Below are 22,179 nucleotides of genomic sequence, written 5' to 3'. Positions count from 1 at the left end.
CAAGTCCCAGTGAAGAGCTATTCATATTCATGCCAGACTTCTCTAATTAGTATGAAACTCTCAATGTGCCTATTAAATGTTTAAAGACAGCTTGGTGATTTAAAAAAAAAACCCCTGGGTGCAAATACTGTATTTACGCTAGGAAGAGACATTTTAATATAGTGTCCATCGCATAGATACTTAATGAAATATTTGCTAAGGGAACATTCCATGATTACAAAAATCTTCCCAATTACAGGTTTCTGACAGCAACTGGAAGAGGGATTTCCTCTGCTGAGTAATGCAGTCATAATATGCAATGTGACATGACTGCATTGTTTAGTAATGGCAATCTTGGCAGTCCTTGTTACTGTCATAATTGCTGGACTGTGTGGGTTGTTAAGTGGAAAACGGCAGTAATCTCAGGCAAGAAGGCTGGTGGGTGCATATCAGAGATGGTATTCAGCTGGTTCGGTGAAAATCGCGGATGGGCCCGCCACGCCACCCCGCCCCGGCTCCATGCCGTCCTATTTAGGCAAGTTTTCAAGCCAAAACACACGTGCGGAAGGCTGAGCACATGTGTGGACACACGTACGCTCACATTTGTGAACCGGTACGGAAAGTAAGTGAATATCACCCCTGGTGCATATATGCTTCAGGGAGAAAAAGAGTGCTGTTGGCAGACACAGTAGAGGCAGGCAAAGAATGAGTAGTGCTACTTCTGACCAGGCTCATCACTGACTTTGCTTGTGGAAAGCTGGCAGGGGACATCAGAAATTGCAATGACCATGGCTTACTGCTTTGTGGTAATTGCAAGCTGGGCATCAGGCATTCAGATAACAAATCAAGTGCCATGGCGACACTATGATGGTTGAAATTCTGAGGACAGGGTGAAAGTCGTCCCCCGTTTTCAGCTCTGTTATAAATTTGAATGGCCACTGAATGAGTGATTGTAAACTGAGGACCACCTATACACAACTGTAACAAATAGACGAGAGTAAGGTGACCAGATTTTCAGATTGGTAAAGAGGGACACCATTGACCGGGAGGCGGGGGGCTTGATTAAAATTTTTATATTTTGTCAAAAGGTCAAACAAGGCGATTACATGACCCCAGGAAACTGAAACCATCATAAATACGAATCTGTTGCCACACATCAAAATTTTGATCACGTGACCATGAGGATGCTGCAATGGTCGCTGTGTGAAAAATGGTCGCTAAGTGTGAAAAATGCTCATTAGTCACTTTTTTCAATGCCATTGTAACTTTGGTCACTAAATGAACTGTTTGAAAGCTAAAGCTAGCTTGCATTATAATGCCTTATGCTAGCTTACATTTCCAAGAGAGAGAAGCTAAACTCCTTATTAGAATTGAAATAGAAATGAGTAGAGTAGAGTAGAGTAGAGTAGAGTAGAGTAGAGTAGAGTAGAGTAGAGTAGAGTAGAGTAGAGTAGAGTAGAGTAGTTTATTAGCCAAGTGGGATTGGACACACAAGGAATTTGTCTTCGGTGTACATAAAAAAAAAATAGAATACATTCATCAAGAATCATAAGCTACAACACTTAGTGATAGTCTCTCTCTCGCTCTCTCTCTCTCTCTCTCTCTCTCTCTCTCTCTCTCTCTCTCTCTCTGTCTCACACACACACACACACACACACACACAACTTCTCTGGATTCGATGGGACGTTTAGAAAATCCCCCCTCCTGTGCACACACTCTCTCTCTCTCTCTCTCTCTCTCTCTCTCTCTCTCTCTCCTCCTCTGGATTCAATGGGACTTTTAGAAAATCCCCCCTCCTGTGCACACACTCCCTCTTTCTCTCTCTCTCTCTCTCTCTCTCTCCCCTACTCTGGATTCAATGGGTCGTTTAGAAAATCCCCCCTCCTGTGCACACACTCCCTCTTTCTCTCTCTCTCCCCTCCTCTGGATTCAATGGGTCGTTTAGAAAATCCCTCCTCCTGTGCACACACTCCCTCTTTCTCTCTCTTTCTTTCTCTCTCTCTCTCTCTCCCCTCCTCTGGATTCAATGGGTCATTTAGAAAATCCCCCCTCCTCACACACTCCCTCTTTCTCTCTCTCTCTCTCCCCTCCTCTGGATTCAATGGGTCGTTTAGAAAATCCCCCCTCCTGTGCGCTCTCTCTCTCTCTCTCTCTCTCTCTCTCTCCTCCTCTGGATTCAATGGGTCGTTTAGAAAATCCCCCCTCCTGTGCACACACTCCCTCTTTCTCTCTCTCTCTCTCTCTCCCCTCCTCTGGATTCAATGGGTCATTTAGAAAATCCCCCCTCCTGTGCACACACTCCCTCTTTCTCTCTCTCTCTCTCTCTCTCTCTCTCTCTCTCTCTCTCCCCCCTCCTCTGGATTCAATGGGTCATTTAGAAAATCCCCCTCCTCACACACTCCCTCTTTCTCTCTCTCTCTCTCTCCCCTTTCCTCTGGATTCAATGGGGTTTAGAAAATCCCCCCCTCCGTACACACACTCCCTCTTTCTCTCTCTCTCTTTCTCCCCTCTTTCTGGATTCGCTCCGAACTTTTTAAAATTACCTCTTCTGTAGAGACCAGGTTATCAGCCACATGAGACATACGCTGTGTTTCTATGGCACAGTAATCCTCTCCTCAAGCAACACGCGATGCCAATTTAGAAGCCCCGAGCAGCCGAGGAGAAGCAGCAGTCCGGGGAGGGGGCGGGGGAGGGGCTGAGCTTGGACAGCCTCGGAGGCAGTTGCTAGCTAGCTCCGCGAGAGAGAGGAAGAGAGAGGGGGGGATGGAGGGGCTGCTCAAAGCAACAGAAAAAGAAAAAATCCATGAGGGAAGTCCGCGGTCTCCACATGGAGTAAGTCTTCTCCTCCCTCAGCCATTGGCAACAGCTCCCAGGGACGCATGGGCGGGAATGTGCTCGTCTTGAAGAAGAATATACGCTCCCAGTTGCTAGGAGAGCCTCGGCGGTTGGAGGCTTTTTCGTAACTTAAAAAATATCGGGACTTTTTTTAAAAAACCCGGGATGCGGGAAAAATTGTTCAAAAGCAGGACTGTCCCGCTGAAAGCGGGACGTCTGGTCACCTTAGACAAGAGTATCTTCATTTCCTCCCAATATTTAGCTGCTATTTAGGATCACATTTTTACAAAGCAAGATTCAGAGAATGAAACAAACAGTGGACCAAGGGAAACAGGAATTAGGCTGGATAGATGATCTGCTATATATCACTTATGATTATTTAAGAAGAATGTGCTGAATGCAAAAATGAATGAGCACTTCTTAAAAAGTATCTTGAGAGAATTTGGGCATATACAGGATTGAGATGCAAAATAAATAAGTAAAGGATAATGAGGAAGAGCAAGGAAGTTCTCCAGTGTTTTGTTCAAAAAATATACTACTAACAATACAATTTTTAAGGTTAAAAGATTTCCTTTTGTTGGACAGAAGCAGGTGGATAAAGGAGAACTACTGTTATAAATGAAAATTTGGATAGAGTGGTATCATTTTCCATCTTTATACTCAGTTACAGCATAAAAAGGTGCAACAATTTTTAGCATTAGAGTAAATCCAACAAATATAGTTAAAAGAAGAAACCTTCCTTACTGTAGTAAAATTAGATCACAAACTGAGCTACCCATAGCTTATGTGGGGCTCTGAAATCCTTTTTATGATGCATGAAAGCTGTTAGATGCACCCACCAAAATTTACTTTAGCCCTCAACAACTGAAGTAATTGTAACAAAGGTTGTGACAGTAATCTAGTAGTAATGTAGATTCTGGTTATAAAATTATTTGCAATCTTTGAGCATTAAAAAACAGATCCCAGGACCAGATTGGTTTTTCCCTCATAAGACCAGAAAAGTCAAAAGATCCAGGAAAGAAATTTACAGAGAAAAAGTGAAGTAATCCAGGACGACTTTTTGGATTTGACTTTAGATGTTAAGAGATTCTGCAATGATGATTTCCAGAGGAGCAAAACATAGTTTCTTGATCCTGCTTAGGTAAAGACTTTCATACAGTTAAATTATTTCTTATAAAAAAAGAAAGGCCTTCCTTCCTTCTCATTCCTATTGGCTTCCCCATTTACTTTGCTTGTGGGAAAGTTGAAGGGAGAATGTCAGTGAAGAGAAGCCAGTAGAAGTTGCAAGTGCAAGGCCAGCAGACAGGGAAGTGGATGCTGGCAAGTGGGGGAGTAAGGGGTGCCGAGGCACAATGGGGGCGGGAATGGTACTTGAGTTTGCGTTTCATGTGTGTTGGGAAAGATGTGTGGGTGTGCACCAGAGATGCTGTGTGGCAAAAAGAGGATGTGCAGTGAAGGTCAGGAAGGGCATCTGGGGTATCTTTAGGGTGAATTGGGGGGCGGGGGCACAGGTCAAGTAGAGTGCACAGGTGGTGGTGCGGGTGATGAAGAATGCATGGAGAACACAGAGTGGTGTGATGATGCCTCTCCAGTCAGGGATAGCATTCTTTTTTCTCAGTTGTCATAAGGGTAAACCCAGAACTGACAAATCCAGAAATATAACATACTTTATAGTGATCAGTAGAAACAAATCTAAAACATGATTAGAACTATGATGAATAATAATTACAAATTGGACATAGGATATTATGTTTCCCATTGTGGCCTTCTGAATTTTTTTTACCATCATGAAGTTTCCCTTGCTAACCAGTGGAGCTAGTCTTTAGAATAGAGTTGGACGAATAGAGCTGGTCATTTTTGCTGACCCTTCCTCTTCTTTGATGTGTTACGTCATACATTAATTTGAAGAGTATCTAAACTTTGGAATGAATGCAGGGAAATGCAGAAAAAGGAAGAAAATCTGAGGTTCACTATATTCCATGATTGAACTTCTATAGCCTACATATTATTTATTTACTTAGTAAAAATAAAGGTTAAAGTCACACGTAAAAGTAATCAACTGTCTATACTGTGCCATCTTCTTCTTTGCATACATTCTGTAATATTTTCTATTATGTTTCTCCTAGCAACAGTTAGTAGTAGTTCAGTATTTTATGAATTAAAGCAAGTTGTCAAACTATTTCCTTCCCAGTTGTTGACTCTGTAGTTATTTACATATAAATGGAAGCATGTTTTCAATATTCTTCTCATCCTAAAGGAAATAAGTTGTCTTTTTTACTCAGTCTCTTATATTTAAAATGGAAGCAAGTGACGACTAACTTGTCAGACTAAGCAAAGTGTTAGATACTAGCAACTGTTATAATAGTTTCCACCAAGGTCCTCTGTTCCGGTGGGAACAGATGTTTAATCTCATTGGTCAAAGGGTCTAACAGCTCCCTATAAAAGGGCTGTTGTCAGACTGAACCTTCGCTGGATTGTACATACTTGTTCTGTTACAATAAAGAGCTGTTGTTGCCTTTAGCCTGAGTGTGCCTTTCCATTACCCGATCTAACACAAAGATAAGGTCAGATTGGGAAGTGAGAGAGGACTTATCTTCTGTACACAGTAACAGTGGTGAAACAGTGGTTTGGCGGCCAGGGTCACTGGAATCGGCAGCGACCTAGGCCTGCCACGCTCCTGAACTGGTTCCCTGGATGCGCCATAGGTGCCGCCATCTTCTTTTTCAGTTCTGCGCATGCGTAGAACAATGTTAATTGCACTGTGCATGCACATGCGCACGTGCAGCCTGCACACGAGCAAACCAGCAGTACTGCCTGCTGGAACCCATTCCCTGCACAGTAGGTACAGGTTTTGCAGTCTAACGTACTATATCTTCATCTTATTAGTAGCATGCTCTGTTTTTTAAAAATTCAGCAGACATTTAACCGGAGAAAGATTATAAAGCAGCTTATATATTAAATTGCTGCATAAATTGTTTCAGACAAATTAACTTTACTCATGATTTCTAGTTGTCTTTATAAACATCTAATGATTTGAGGCAACCCTAGGGGAAATCATATCTATGGTGAGACTCTAAAATAAGGAAGAAGTCCTTCACCTTTACTGTATTATTGTTTTTTTTAAATAATTTTTATTCAAAAAAATTTAAACATTAAAATCACAGTTTCACTTTTACAGCTTTCCGTCATCGGTATTTTTTTATTATTATTTATATAATATATCCAATAGCTGTTACTCTCTAAATATATACAATTTCCTTTTGTTATACTTTCTATGTATTCATTACGCATTAATTTTACATATCTTTTCTAGCCTATTATACCACATATTCCATGTATTATAATATTCTTTTTCCTCTCTAACCCTTAGTTCCATCGTTAATTTATCAATTTCCGTGTATTCTAGCACCTTTTTTTAATGATCTCTGCCTTCAAGGGGACAATTTTTGTTACCAGTTTTGGGCAAATGTAATTCTGGCTGCGATAGTTATGTGCATAATACATTGAATTTCTTTACTTATATTTCCTTTTATTATTCCCAGAAGGAACAGCTCTGGCTGTACTAGATAAAAATCCAAAAATGGTTGGAGGAAATAACGGAACCAAAAATTGATATGAAGGCCTTCACCTTTAAAGAGCATGAAGCAATCCTATACAAAAGTCAAAGTTAATAATTGGACCAGTTTTGTTCTTTTATGACAGCATTTGGAAAGCTTGAAAGAAATTATCTTTACAATGGTTTTGTTAAAAAAAAAACACAACAGAAGGGTCAGGAAGGCATGGTACCCGGGAGAGTATCAGGCCAGTTCAGCTCCATCCAGTTGCCCCGACTCCACTCCGAATTAAGCGGTTACAGGATGGTAAAAAGGGAGTTTTATTTTAGAAAAATGTCTGTCATTCTATGTTAGTTCTCTTGTCCACCGTATCCAATTAAATCAAAGAGTCAGAAGTGTTGATTTTTCAAATGATAAAGGAAGATTTTTTTTGCTCCTAGGCCTTGCCTACTGTGTTTAATTGTTTACATTGTACTTCCTACACTTCATTGGACATGACCTTTTACATAGAATATTCTGATTCAACAAACACGTATAACAACTACAAACGTTGAACTGAGAATAACCATCTTGTTATCCAGTGTGGATCTCACAGGGTTTTTGTTTTTTTCTTATAGCCTTTGTAAAGAAAAACCTTAGGCAGATTTCGCAAAGAGGGACTGTCCTCCAGATTGACTTCTCTGCTTTGCCCTTTCTGAAACATTGCACTCTAAAGGAATACAGCAAACTGAAATATAGTTGCTCTCACAATTACAATGCATTATAATACGGTATATGTTGCTTTACAAACAGAGTTTCAAAGGTGTATCAGCAAATGCAGAAGAGAAAGAATATTGATGCTGATAGTGTTATCAAGTCAGTTTCCAGAGCCTGGGAGCATTCACTGATATTTTGCCCACAATCCCCAATACAAACATCGCTGCTTATAGGTGGTTGTTTAGCTGCCTTGCAAGGCCAAGTCTCCAGCAATAATTACTGAAGGAATTACTGATTCAGTTCCAGTAGTTGTGTGCTATTTTGTAGTTCAAGATAAAACCGAGAGTTTTATATGCAAACATAGAGATATATATAATATTAACCTTCTTTCTGTCTACATGGCATCAGGAAGGGTATCCGGCCAGTAAACTCCATCCAGTCACCCTGACTCTACCCTGAATTAAGGGATTACAGCAGAGGTGGTATTCAGCAGGTTCTGACCAGTTCTGGAGAACCGATAGTGGAAATTTTGAGTAATTCGAAGAACTGGTAAATACCACCTCTGACTGGCCCCGCCCCCATCTATTCTCTGCCTCCCGAGTTACAGCTGATGGGGAGGGAATGGAGATTTTGCAGTAACTTTCCCCTGGAGTGGAGAGGGAATTGAGATTTTACAGTATCCCCCCTGCCACGCCCACCAAGCCATGCCACACCCACCAGCCATGTCCATAGAACCGGTAGTAAAAAAAATTTGAATCCCGCCTCTGGATTACAGGATCGTAAAAAAGTTTCTTGACAAAACTGTATCATGACATGCTTAGCAATTTTGTTGGATAAACCACAAGTTCACACATCATTCTTAGCCATTGACGATAATTATACTAAGCTGAAGCCAAATAAACCATACTGTTTTCATGTAATTCCTGGTCAAACTGACAGCGTATCTACTTAGGAATGATATACCTGCAAACTCAAAGAGAATGCTACAATCTACAGAAATATTAAACAGCTTTGCAGGCTAAGGGGGACTAGCCGCACCTAACCTAGATTATTTTGAAAGAATCCCCTTCCACTCTTAGTGCAGTAATGGGTCAACAGAGGAAGAAGGAATGGTTTTCTTTCTTCTTGCTCTAATTATCAACTCCGGCATAGAGGAATTTACCTTAAAATAAAACTGCATAGTAGATGCAAAGATGACTTAGACAACCACAGATACTTTATTCCCCTGAGTACGTGCCTAATTTGAAGTTTGTTAGACAACATAGAAGGAGCCTTTGAAATATGTAAAAATAGGAGGAAAATGTTTCCCCATTATATCATTTTTCTTTCTAATGTAACAGATGCAACCCATATTTCAATAATGTTAAGCTATGACAGTCAAGGAATATGACTATTCCAATAAATACTTTTTTATTTACTGCTTAGAGTAAATTCATCATGGAACAGATCATAGTAAAAATTTGGCAGACAAGTCCCACGAAGGGCTGAAGCCAAATACATTTCATATCCATATTAGGCTATGGAACAAGTTTAGAATTAGTTTTAGCAACAATTCTCTTTATAACTTTGTAGAAGTTAATGACCATATCGTACCAGTGCGTGCAAAAGTCCTATGGCTCAGAAGAACCTTTACACTCAGTAGCAATGCTTATTAACTTAATAAAAAAGCAATATGTTTAAAATGAATTTGGAATGAAAACCAAAAAGCATAGAAATGAACATAGCACAAAACTTTCTATTACATACAAATTATGAAATGTATGTTGTAGTAGTGGACAGCTAAAAAAATACTAGCCCATGTTAATCTGATATTAAAGTATCTGGATCACTCAGAAAACTTTCTCAAGGATTAAGATATAATAGAGATGCCCATCTATCAGCAGAGCAGCTGTACCAATGGGGGAAGCCCCACCTATAGAGAGGATTCACCTTACACCCACAAAAAGTTTGATGTCTGACACAGAAAGATCAGTGGCTCTCAAACGTACTTTTTGTGCATTGGTCAAGGTTGTTGTTACAGTGAGTAGTTTGTTTAAAACAAACAAGCAAGCAAATAAACTAGAAGAAGAAACCATTTTGGGGTTGTGATTATAAAAGCATAACCCAGATTGTTGGGGGCAATATGCTGACTCTGTAAGCGGTTTAGAGAGGGTTGTAAAGCACTGTAAAGCAGTATATAAATCTAACTGCTATTGCTTGTACAATGTCTACTTCTATTATTCTCCTTGAACGCCCGCGCTTGTGTGCATTGCAGGTAGGCGCGGGGAGCTCCGGGTCATGCGCGTTTGGGATGACCCGGCCATGGAGGGGCAGCGGCAGTGAGCCGGGCAGTCGGGCAACCCGCTTGCTGTTGAAGATGCGCTGGACGCGGCAGGGGCATAGCCAGCCACTGCTGCAGGGATCGGGTGCCGCTGGGTCCCTGCGGCAGGAGCAACAGCAGTTCCCAGTTGGGACTGGGCGCCCTTAGCGTAGCAACCCCGCATTGCTCATAATCTTGTGGCTCCGCGTAAAAAGGGCCAAATGCGGAGGAAAGGAAGGCACGTCGGGCATCCAGATCGCAGCGAGGAGGAGGAGGAAGGGGAGGAAAAAGGTGAGGGTGGAGGGAAAGCAGCCGGGCAGCCTCCATCGGGCAGCGAGGTGAGCTGCATGTGAGGCCGCTCGGTCAGCCCGCCCCGCAACTCCTGCTAGTGCTCGGCAGCGTGCAACCGCCGCACAGCCTCCAGACCTGCAGGCCGCCCCCCCGGCGCACAGCCACTAGTCTATAGACAAAGATAGACCTGGAAACATGAGTGAAAATGTTTACAAGAGGAAGCCACGTGGCCGAGCGAAAAAAGGGGCGGGGCACCCTTTCTACAAAAATCGGGACTTTTTAAAAATGCCCCGGGACGCGGGACAAATTATTAAAAATCGTGACTGTCCCGCCAAAAGCGGGACGTCTGGTCACCTCCTACCTCCAGCCAATACAAATAGGGCAGGGGGGACCTTTAATAAGGCAGAAAGCATCTCTTTACACTCCTTTACCTTAAGAACAACGAGAAAGTTTCCATTTTTATCTATGCAAACTTTTAAAAAGAGGAGAGGGGAAACAACTTTCGTATAGTGAATTATATTAGTTACATATATTCATAGTACATTTATGGTCCCAGTCTGAGAACTATCTATAAACATTAGCAAGAATAACTTTAATTTAGTTGTGGAGCAGAAATTGAAGAATCTGTAGCCTTCTCCCAAAAAGACAGAATAATATAAATAACAATACAAATATAAAGATATAATAATCTCGTGATCAACCAATTTGAGTTTATTTATTTATGTTTCATCCATGGATGCACGCAGTGCGCGCGCACAGCGCGCTGTCCAAACATGCGTCATACTTGCCTGCCACACTTCCGCAAATCTCCCCGATGCTCCAGCTGCTCAGCAGAGCATCGCGCAGGTGCCATACACGCCATAAGCTTAAAGCAGAGGTAAGTAGGGCAGGCGGGTAGGCCCTCTGGAGCACCATACCGGAACAGTATCCGGTGCTCCAGAATGGTTTGTTAACTACAGGATTTTTTAAAGGCAAAAACATGCAAAACTAAATAATTAAATAATATATATATATATATATATATATATATATATATATATATATATATATATATACACACACACATACATACATACACACACACACACACACACACATATATATATACATATATATATATACACACACACACATATATATATATATATATACATACACACACACACACATTAGAAATGCATTTGTCTACTGTCTTGAGAATCAGGATAAAGATAATTTTCTATTGCATTCCAGAAATATATACGTTTTGCAAAGCACTTTAAAACCTACCATCCACCTCCACAAGAAAATAACATCTTCACTTTTTTTAAAAAAATCTGGAAATATTTGTATATAAGGCACACTAAAAACCATGGTATCAGTAAGTAAGTTTGTTAAGTGCTTCCTACATATCCCCAACTACCAGTGTAAATAGTCAGTAAAGCACTCTGAAATCCTTAGATGAACTCTGCTTTGGATGAAAGGCATTATTGCTGCATTAAATCATCTGTGTTTCTAGTATGAGAATGTGAAGAATGACAGATAGAAATTCACGTATCAATGTTCTGTTCTAAATTAAGTGTGTTGCTATCTTTCTCTCATCTCTAAAGCTGATGGTATCCAAGGATGGTAGGCTGTCGGTTGAATCTGAGCAAAACAAGAGGCATTATTTTGGATAGACAGAATATTAAGGATAAATGCAACAAGTACCCTGGGGTGCCTCAGTTTATTTCAATATAAAATATTCAAGTTTGTTAAATAAACATAGAATAGTAATGACACAAGAGTCAGGTAGGTGTAGTGGTTGAGGCATCAGACTAGACATTGGGAATCTGTGGCTTCCAGTTCTACCTTAGGCACAAAACCAGCTGGGTGATTTTAGGCCAGTCACTCTCTTTCAGTCCTAGGAAGTAGGCAATGTCAGACCACTTCCTTGCCAAGAAAAGTGCAAGGACTTGTTTGGGAAGTTGTCAGGAGTTAACACTGACTCAAACCCCCCTCCCCCTTCAAGCCATAATCTTTCCAGTCAACAGGAAATCTTTTCAGTTTAGTTATTTGGCACTACTAAGAAGGTAATTTTAGTGGGACAACACAGGAACAGTGTGGGAGAGGCAGTTTGAAAGTAAGACATATTAAACTCATGAAAGAAGATAAATAACCATATATGCCTTTGTTTTGGAGCAGGATATAGACAGGATTACTTATCAATAAGCATCAGCACTTGGAACAGGAGAAAACAATGTTGGTCAATCTAGAGAGAGAACATGCATTTAAAGACCTGAACAGACTGCTACCTTTTGTAGTTAGACACTCATATTTCATGTTATTTCACATATCTCAAAGAGATTTGCCACTGTATTTGCACTCAAATTACAGTTCCTTACCAGCGGAACATTGATAATAGCATTATATACATTCCCTCCATCGTGAAATGCAAAATAGGGTATGACAGCCATACAAGGGTTAAAATTCACTTTCCTTGCCTGAGAGGGAGAATTTGAAGGATGTTGAGGATTGTCTCAAAGATATAATTAGCTCTAAGGATTGTTGGGTAGGGGTGTGTGCACAAGGAAAAAGGGCATTTAGCTCTGGTGAAGAGTCTTAAAAACAAACTCCTAGGGTCCAAGTAAAGAAAAGGATTACAAAAAGGCTTTTTGCTGGGAAAAGGCAGTGATGAAGGAGTTAAATTTAAAAAATGAAGTAACGCATGGAAACTAATCAAGGTGAGAACCAATCTAGAACTAAGGAGAAATTTCCTGACAAAACAATTAATCAGAAGAACAGCTTGCCTGGGTGGGTGTTCCATCACTGGAGGTTTTAAGAAGAAACTGGATAACCATTTGTCTAAAATGGAATAGGGCTCCTGCTTGAGCAGGGGGTTGGACTAGAAGTTCTCCAAGGTCTCTTCCAACTCTGTTATTCTGTTACATATATAAGTAGCAATCATAAACCTATGAATAAATATGCACCTTAGCTTTCACTGCTTATTAAAACACTTTGTACACTAGAAAAGACTTGCCTTGGGTCTTTTTGTTTGACATCTATCTGGGAAAAGGCTGAGGAGTGCTAGGAATAATAATAAAAAAAGTTGGGAAAGGGTCCTCACAAGGGTGGGAAAGGGTCCTCACAAGGGGCTGCCTTTCGCAGACCCTCCTCCTCCTCCTGAAACCTCTCCCAGGAAAAGCTGCTGCTGAGGGGTGAAAGGAGAAAGATTCTCTCCCTGTGGATCAGTGGAGAAAGGTTTCATGTCCTTTACTGCTTGCAACTCTATGTAAACTGCTGGGGGTATATTTGAGGATGGCAAAGCCTCGCGGGGGACCCTCCCCTCCCTTGGCCAGATAGATAGAAGGTAGCCCAATTTTAGTATGTCATCAATTACTACCAGTACATCTCATAAATATAGATGACAAGCGAGCAATTCCTCATTCCATAGATAAATTATTTGAATTCTTTTTTCCAAAGAAGATACCTTACATTCATAGCATTATCATAATGTAATGTGGAAGTTACATGATTCAAGGGGGAAAAAATCTCAGCCCAATTTGTACTGTAAACTACACTTTGTAGAATAAAATTCCTGATTACACATTCTACTAAGCCATAAATCTTAGTAATGTACAAAAATTACAGTGGCTGAGCATAACTGGCAACTAAGTCAAAACCAAACAAATCACAATATAAACGAGCGTAATATATAGTTTAATCCTAGTGTCTATACTGACTGCGCTGTATGGGAAATATTCCATGGAAAGTATTTCCCATAGAATAACATATAGCAAGGTTAATGCTCTTCAACCAGCTCCTTAAATGACCGTAGATATGAATGCTGCCTAAATAAACAGGATGTACTTCCACCGTATTTGCCTATAGTACAAATTTGAAAAATTGTATCAAGTTCAATAGCCCATGCAACCCAATATAGTCTGTACTGAATGACTATGATTTACCAAGAAAGGACTTTTAAATGATCACGGTAACTATGTTTTATTATTTGTTATGACATCGTATTCCTATCTACTTATTGTATCTCGTGTTCATTTGTTCATACTTACAGGCTTCAGTGGAATCTGGTAAATGCTGATTCTGGTCATACAGAGAGAAGGGATGTTAATAAATTTTGAACTGAATGTTTATCCTAGTGAGGAAACAGTACAAAAGCAACAGAACATGGGGAGGAAAGAGAGAGACAAAGGAAGAAAAATTCTACAGCACGAAGCCCTTGATAAAATCAGACTCTGTGATGCTGAATTCAATTTTAATGAAAAATCAACTAAGTTTTAAGTAACAAAGCTACTGTAATATTTTTTTTTCTAATGTAACCGAATGACAAGTGATAAGATGAACAAAAAAAATCCTTCCAGGAAGGTAACAATGCCCTTCAGTTCTCCTGAATGCAGCTGCCAGCACAGGAGCTGTAGAAGAGCCAAACAATGCCTGTGGCAATATCTATTAAATGACTGTGTTGTGCTTCAAAGCAGGTCTGATTTATGTTTCAAAATCCCAAATATTAATTAGTACTGTACAGTTGCTGAATCAGCCTATGTCAAACTTCTTTTTTCTCCCACTCAAAGTATCTAGAAGTCTTGTTTCTCTGATGTGAGCACTTAACAGCTCCACTGATCTGAGTTGGTTGCTTTGTAATAAGCATGATAGGAAGTGCAATATGGCAACTTCAGAGATTCAGTTTGTAAAAGGTTCATTAATATCTCTCCACCTGGGTATTTTATAGATTTAAAAAGGCACCGGAAAGGTCCTACCAACTGCTTTGTACCACAGGTACAAAGTGACTATGAGGGGAGCAGAAACTCCAATATTTCAACACAGAGTTTTTCTTTCTCTTAAAACATTTTCAATTTGTCCCATCCCCATTTCAGCTTAACTTGCGGGAACAGTAACCTACAGAATGCTACTGCCATCCTGGTGCCAGCTGCCTTTGAGTTGTTACTTGCTTCTAATTGTAAAATGACCCAGCAACACATGCTACTTAGCATTATTAAACAATGGCAGCATTCTCTCCAATCTGCAGAGCATTTTGGATGAAGATTGCTAAAACATAAAAGAAAAGAAGAAAGTTCAGCATATACCCACTAATTAATTTTAGCTCACAAAGGTGTTGTGTCCCTTGCCCCCGGTATGGAGAGTTGTTTATTCTATTGCATGTTGTATCAGCCTGGTTAACACTTGATATTCACTATAGTAGGATCCTATAATCTAACCTAACCCTAAACTTGAATGCTAAACAAAGAGAAGATAGCAACTAATACTCCAATGATTCAATTGACTGAAGATAACACTACTTTCCAAGAGCAATGAAAGACTGAGATGCATTTTTTTTCTATCCATTAACTATTCATCTATTGAAGGGCAAAAATGCCCCACCTTTTTAGGCCAAAGGCAACAGTTGACCTCTGCATGGCAAATCAGGGATCATCAACAAAAAGAAAGCAGGGCTAGAATATAAAACAGATCTGAGGTGTAATTTATTTTAATTTAATTAGATATGGATAATGTTGTTTTCCAGGGGGCATTATGGCTCAGTGGTTATAGATGCTGGAGAGCCCAGGTTCAAGACCAGATCTCCACACAACGGGGTGAGCTCCTGTTACTTCCCTCAGCTCCTGTCCACCTGGCAATTCTAAAGCATGCAAATAGATTAATAGGTACCACTTAGGTGGCAAGGTAACAACGCTCTGTGCCCTTTGGCATATAGCCATGCTGGCCATGGAAATTGTCTTCGGACAACACTGGTACCCTCAGCCAAGAAATGGAGATGAGCATCAAGCTCTAGAGTCAGATACAACAGGGAAACCTTTATCTTTACCTTTAATATTAATTTCCATGTGTTTTATAATTATTTGAGAAGACTACTGAATAGTACCTCAAATAAAATATGTGTGTTCCTGGAGTATTGTATAGGCTGCTGTTCCATTTTTAAACTCAATTCAGGGTGCTAATACTTTTAAAACCCTACATTAGTTGGGAGCTACATAGCCTTTTTGGGAATTTTGAGATAATCATATGAATTGTTTGGGAGGGAGAGCAGCATAAAAATAACTATTAATTGATAGTGACTCTTCCTCCAACTAGTTTTTTTCCAGAGAGTCACTTAGTCACTTAGATATTCCAATCTTCTGTAAGTTTCTTATGATTTTATGTAGTTTTATCATCATGGTAAAAACATGTATGTGGGGATTAAACAACAAATGAGAGAGAAAGAGTTTTCAGAAGCACCAATTTGGAAATAAGACAAACAACAACTGAAATTGTTGTAGATGATAAAACTAATAACTGCACAACTACATAATATCAACTCAATTCTAAAAGAGCAATTTTAGTTTAACAGCTTTTATATTCAAAGCTGGATATTACTCTTCCATGTATTATGGACAAGCTTAACATGACAGTCATCTACATTGGTCAAAGAATTGATTGAAAGACTGGACTATTTTCACAGAACATAATTATATCCAGGAATGTACAAACTATTTTTTTCATTAAATGGAATTTCAGATCTGGAGTTTAAATCATTAAAATGTGAGACAATTTCTGAACACAACTCATAACATACTCAAGTATGCTTTTACAGCCATGTATTTACAAAGTTTTTGCACACTAAGTCATACTGGATGTCATAACTTTGCCAGCTTTAGTAAAAGAAAATGTAAACTATGATAAAATGGGACAGGACTGTGCCCTTCTGATTTATTTCTATCCATTCCTGTTTGGTAAATAATTGTATCAGTTTTTCCTTTCTAGGGAATCTCCACCCCCCCCCCCCCCGGCCTGCTGTGTAGTTTCCCATTAACCTATAAACAGGATTAATGACCTGTGAAATAGGTACAGTACAGTGGGTACCGGCTAATCTTTGCTATCTTAGCCCACAGGTTTGAGATATAAAGCCCACTTAAATCCTGGCCAACTTTTGAACGTGATGAACCAAAGTGGATTCAGAATATATTTTCTGGAGGTATATATAAAATGGTAACAGATGCAAACAATTTGCCAAAGAACAAATCCTGAAATTACTGCTAAAGATTTTTTCATGTTATTTTAGTGGAAGAGTGATTACTGATTTCAATAGGTAATAAAGTCACTTGATCTCGTACTATTAAAAAGTTAAACATCTAAGCATCATAGCAAGCCCACAGGCAGCAGTTAATATATTAAAAGCAACAACAAACTTGTTTCCACAACAAATAGGATTCACAATAATTGCAGTCATGGGCAGCCTTGGGGATAATCACCTAGTGATTTTTAAACTTTTTACTTTCAAATAGATTAGCTTCAGTTTTCTGAGGTCCGTCCATATTACAATGTGTTCCAACCTCTCCATCATTTGCATTCAATACAGAAAGTGTTGATCAGATTGATTGGATTTTGCTGCCTCCATTATCCACTCAGGAGAAATTCAGTTTAGTGGCTGAATTATCTTCATGGAAATGAAGGAATCCTTGATAAGATACAAAGCTCATGGGTTCCTTAGAATACATTTTGAAACTAACATTAATTTACTGTTTTGGCTTGTTTTAATAGCAAAGGAAAAGTGACATTAATTCGTAAGTGTATTATTCTTCAGCATATTATGAGTTGCTTTCCATTTCATATCAAATGTTCAACAGAATTAGGCACAAAGTAACTAGCTACTGAACAGTTTATTTATAATTTAACATTTATCTTTACCTTGTAATTATAGTTCATTTTTGGGGGGGGGTGATATATACTATAAGAATCAGTGTATAAGTGTGAGATGGATGTTGCCTCAAATACACATTTAAAAGTTAAATATGGAAACATTTATTGTAGTCTTATGACATAGAATATTTATTTTCTAGGCCATAAAAGCTACACAAAAATGTCACATTTGAGATGTTGCTCAAGGCAAGATTTACTGTAGCCAGAAACAGCTATTTCCTTGTTTGATTATATTTTTGAATTTTTCCTTGGGATCAAATCTCACTGGACCACAGTTTTGACACATCTGGTAGGTAGCAGGTCATATGCTATGGTCTAGGGCAGGGCCAGATGCCTCACGCGCTGGCCACGCCATGCCTGCTTTAGCGAAGAGGAAAAAAGTCACAATACATCACATGATGATGCTCTGACGATGCAAGTTTGACACCCCTGATCTAGGGTATGGCATACTCCCCCCAACATACCCTAATGCATACAAACTGTATTTGTTCTATTCACTTGAGTAGTTGAAAGATTTTCAACTGTGTCTTCAGCACATCCCTCTCCTTATATGTAACAATAAATGTAAAGAAGGATTCCCTCCCCATCTCCAGCTTCTAGCACAAATTATCCTTCTAGTTATAATCTCTATTTTTTCCTCTGAATTAATTTAATTTGATCTTATGAATATTTTTTTATTTCCTCTCAATCATAATAACTGGGAAGAAGAAGAAAAATAACTAAACTTCAAACATTTATTTTTCTCATTGTAGCCCTAAAATTTCCAGAGAATTAAATAATTAGCAAAAGGAACCAAACGTCAAATACATCAAATGTATTTTCCATCAATAAGAACAGTTGTAGTCAGGTATGGCACTTTATATTTTAGAGAAATATTTTTTTGGAGTTTTTTTTTATTATGGAGTTTTATTGGGATTTATAGGCCGCCCTTTTCCCTGAGGGGACTCAGGGCGGCTTACAACCACAAGGGAAGGGGGTGCAGCGTCAAAAAAAAAACAAAAACAAAACAGAATGTGAACAAAGAAAAAATAGTAAAAACACAACTTTCGTTCAGCAATCAAACACTCGGGCGGGTAAATTAGGAACCTATCCCCAGGCCTGCTGGGAGAGCCAGATCTTGAGGGCTGCGCGGAAGGTCTGGATGGTGGTGAGGGTACGGATCTCAACGGGGAGGTCGTTCCACAGGGTCGGAGCTGCCACAGAAAAGGCTCTCCTCCGTGTGGTCGCCAGTCGGCATTGACTGGCAGATGGGATTCGGAGGAGGCCCAGTCTGTGCGATCTAATTGGTCGATTTAGGGAGGTAATCGGCAGAAGGCGGTCTCTCAAGTACCCAGATCCACTACCATGGAGTGCTTTAAAGGTGGTCATCAGTACCCTGAAGCGCACCCGGAGACCAACAGGTAGCCAGTGCAGCTCGCGGAGGATGGGTGTAACGTGGGCGAACCGCGGTGCGCCCACTATCACTGATGATTTAATTATTTAATATTCTCTGATGACTATAAATAACTCTTAAAATATTAGAAGACTAAGAATTCCATAGTGGCCATAAAAACAAAAAACACAGACCAAAGCAATCCTGAAACACTTTATTCTCCTCCAGTTGTTTATAAGAAACTTTTTTACACATAACTTCAAATGTGGGAAGCATAGTGTGTGTGTGTGTGTGTGTCAGTAACATTTTTTTATAAATTGCAATGACTAAATAAGTCTCACAATTTAAAAAACTGTAATATGAAAATACACAATGAGCTGCATAATATACTAACTTGGGGAATATGGAAACAAGTATCCCAGAGGTCCAGAGGTCAATGCAAATTTCTATTGTTAAGTATATTATCTGATGTTTTTACAAGCTTTACTTTGTCAAATACATATTTTTGATGCAACATAAAATACATAATGCAAGATACAAAAGTCAAAGATTGCTAAGTAGGAGAATTAGGAGAAAAATATAATTTTTCAGAGTACCAAAATATAATTGCAATTAGCAGAGTGATACTAAAAAAGAGCCAAGACAGAATCAGAAGCACCACGGTCATGTTACAATGACCGGCTATTGAGCCATGTTTTAAAAACTGAGGGAGAAGGATAAGAAAATAGGGGAGGGGGACTGGAATTTTTCAGAGCAACATGTGAAACAGAACTTGCATTTCTTTAGGAAAATTAAATGAGGTTGTAATGAAATGTACTCTGTTAGGACCAGGAAAGAAAAAAGGATCTTTAAACAGAGTTCTATCATAGTGTCAGCCTGCCAAAGCACCCCTTATGAGCCTCATAAAATGCAACCATGGAACATTATCTCTAAGTATGACTCTATGAAAGGCTTAGAGCTGATGAAGCCAAGCATGGCAAAGCACGGAATTTAAATAAAGCACTTGCTACTTACCCTGTTGTTTGCACCATGATCAGCTCACCCTCCCTAATAATTCCAATGCATTGTTTGAAAAAAAAGGGAACTAAATCCGGGGGGAGGGGGGGAAGCAAGCAGAAAGTTCCAAAAATCCACAGATCTATAAGAACTCTCAAATTTAAACCCCTGCCCAAGATGCTGGGTAGCCTGTGTGTCTATCTTTAACTTGTAACTGATTTGGTTTCACATTCCATTGAAGTCCTGCTGGCAAATGCATTTGCACAGCTTACCAATCACAAACAGTCAGATCCACTCCCTTTCGTCTCCTCTCTCCCACCCACCCCGTTACTCCACCCTCCCAATTCCTCTCTTTTGGAGAGCCCATGCAGCTCCCTTGCCGCCCCTGTGCTTTTAACCTATCTTTGCGAGATGAAAGGAAAGAGTTTACTAATCTTTGCTATCCAAGCATAAATAGATATCATTGTGGTTTTGCAGCCAACAGTAAACCATCTTCCAAACGTGGCTGTCCAGGAAAGGCATATTCTGCTAGTAACATTCCTGAGAGCCTGCAGCAACAGAGTACAGGAACTATCTTGCCTTTCACTGTGTGCCTAATTCTATAGGTTTAAATCACAGAGCGTAAGTCACTTCTTAACTCCTGAATGAAAAATTTAACATCCACTGAATTCAGGGTTAATAAGCCTTAAAATAATATTTACATATGGATCACCAGCTGCTCAGGAAGAAGGGGTTAATAGGTAAATAAATCTATGGCAGGTGAATAAAGCAACATTGAAGAAAAGGTACATAGGAATGCAGCCTGACATAAGGTATAAATCTGTTCCTGATGGAGGTGTCTTGAGATTATCCAACTTTGTGGGGTTGTTGTTGGGCTCAATTTTTAGATGCAGACATAAAGTACAGTACACTTTTTGTTCTTGCTTGGGTTGTGTTTTTGTAGTTCCATTCAGTGTTAGAATTGAAATTGTCTGATTGTGTCTTCCCAATGTAAAGCTCAACTTTTGATGACTCTATGGACAGCTCCCTTTATGTTTCTTCTGCTTCTTCTTTTCCAGACAGCAATATGGAAATGGGATTGCCATTGTTTTCTTTTGAGATTTTGCCTAGGATTTCCTTTAATTTTTCATCTAATATTAGTACAGTTCGATTCAGCATAGCTTTTTGAGGTCAAAGCTGGCCAGATATGTTCATATTAAATTAATGAATTGTCATCTGCTATTTTGTAATGGAAGGTAAATACAACATAACCCTCAGAAGCAGCAATCCCTCCGAGTAGGAGTGTGTGTGAGATAGAGAATATGTGCAAAGAAGGGAAAATATCTATCCTAAGATGGCATCTGCAATTTTTTATTATTTAGTTAAAAATAGGAAAATACTTGGTTAATTTATCCAAAACCCTAAATGAATTATAATCCAGTTCATTCACTTTATGTTACAGTATATTCCTACAAAAGCAATCCTGGGAGATAGGTTAAACCAAGATGGAAGGATTTACGCCAAATCACCTGTTTAGCTTCCTGCCCTGAGACTGGGGTTGACTGGAGCTGAATTTCTATCATTCCCTATCTTAATTACAAACTATTTAAATTGGCCATTTATTATAATATTTAAGTTTTCTTTCTAAAAGTCTTATAGGTCATTTACAAAAGGTCATAATTCATTTTTTGGGGATCCAACTCAGCTGCAGAAGCTTAAACTTTATAGTTATTTGCTCTTATACGTACCGGGTACCTATTTTGTTGGCACAGAGACATGAGAAAAGGATTGCCAGCTGACTTTCTGGAAAAAGATAGATGAAATGGAATACTCCTGCCAGATCTATTATTAATGGTTCCTTGCTGACTTGCCTTGTATTAAAGCAATGATTGGCTGAAATCCTATACACATTTTTCTAGGAGTAATTCCTACTGAATTCAATAAGGCTAGCTTCTGAATAGCTTATGAAGCATGAGTGAAGAACATTGGATTTCCAGATATTACTGAATTAAAATTTCCAACATCTTTTCTTAGGGAGCTAAGGAGCTACTCTCATTGATCTAATTTTTCCTAAGCAACTGGAAACCTGTTTTGGACAGAATAATGGAAAAGAACTTGGAGGTCTTCCAGTCTAACCCACTGCTCAGACAGAAAACCTATACCATTTCAGACAAAAGGTTTCCAATCTTTTCTTAAAAGCTTCCAGTGTTTTAGAAATTCTGGAGGCTAATCATGCCACTGATTAATTGTTCTGTCAGGAAATTTCTCCTTAGTTCTAGGTTGCGTCTCTCTTTGATTAGTTTTTGACCATTGCTTCTTGTAATGCCTTTATGTGCTTTGGAGAATAATTGACCATTTCTTCTTTGTGGCAGCCTTTAGTTATTGGAACACTGCTATCATGTCACCCCTTGTTATTTTAATTCCTGCAACTGTTCTTCATATGTTTTAGCCTCTAGACCCGTAATCATCTTTGTTGCTCTTCTTTGCACTCTTTCTAGAATCTCAAA

General features: G+C 39.3%; 1 protein-coding gene across 2 annotated transcripts in view; it reads right to left on the bottom strand.

Annotated features, from left to right (window-relative positions):
* DTNA (dystrobrevin alpha) overlaps nt 1–19,902 on the bottom strand; it is a 154,785-nt gene extending 134,883 nt beyond the window's left edge. For both annotated transcript variants that reach the window (XM_032223035.1, XM_032223036.1), the window contains exon 1: nt 19,712–19,902. In XM_032223035.1, coding sequence (XP_032078926.1) covers nt 19,712–19,728 — 17 coding nt within the window. In that variant the 5' untranslated portion in view covers nt 19,729–19,902. The remainder of the gene's footprint in view (nt 1–19,711) is intronic.
* Nucleotides 19,903–22,179: the final 2,277 nt, after the last annotated feature.

This window comes from Thamnophis elegans, chromosome 8, assembly GCF_009769535.1.
Source record: "Thamnophis elegans isolate rThaEle1 chromosome 8, rThaEle1.pri, whole genome shotgun sequence".
Classification (NCBI taxonomy): Eukaryota; Metazoa; Chordata; class Lepidosauria; order Squamata; family Colubridae; genus Thamnophis; species Thamnophis elegans.
This window is presented reverse-complemented; position numbering and strand designations above follow the sequence as displayed.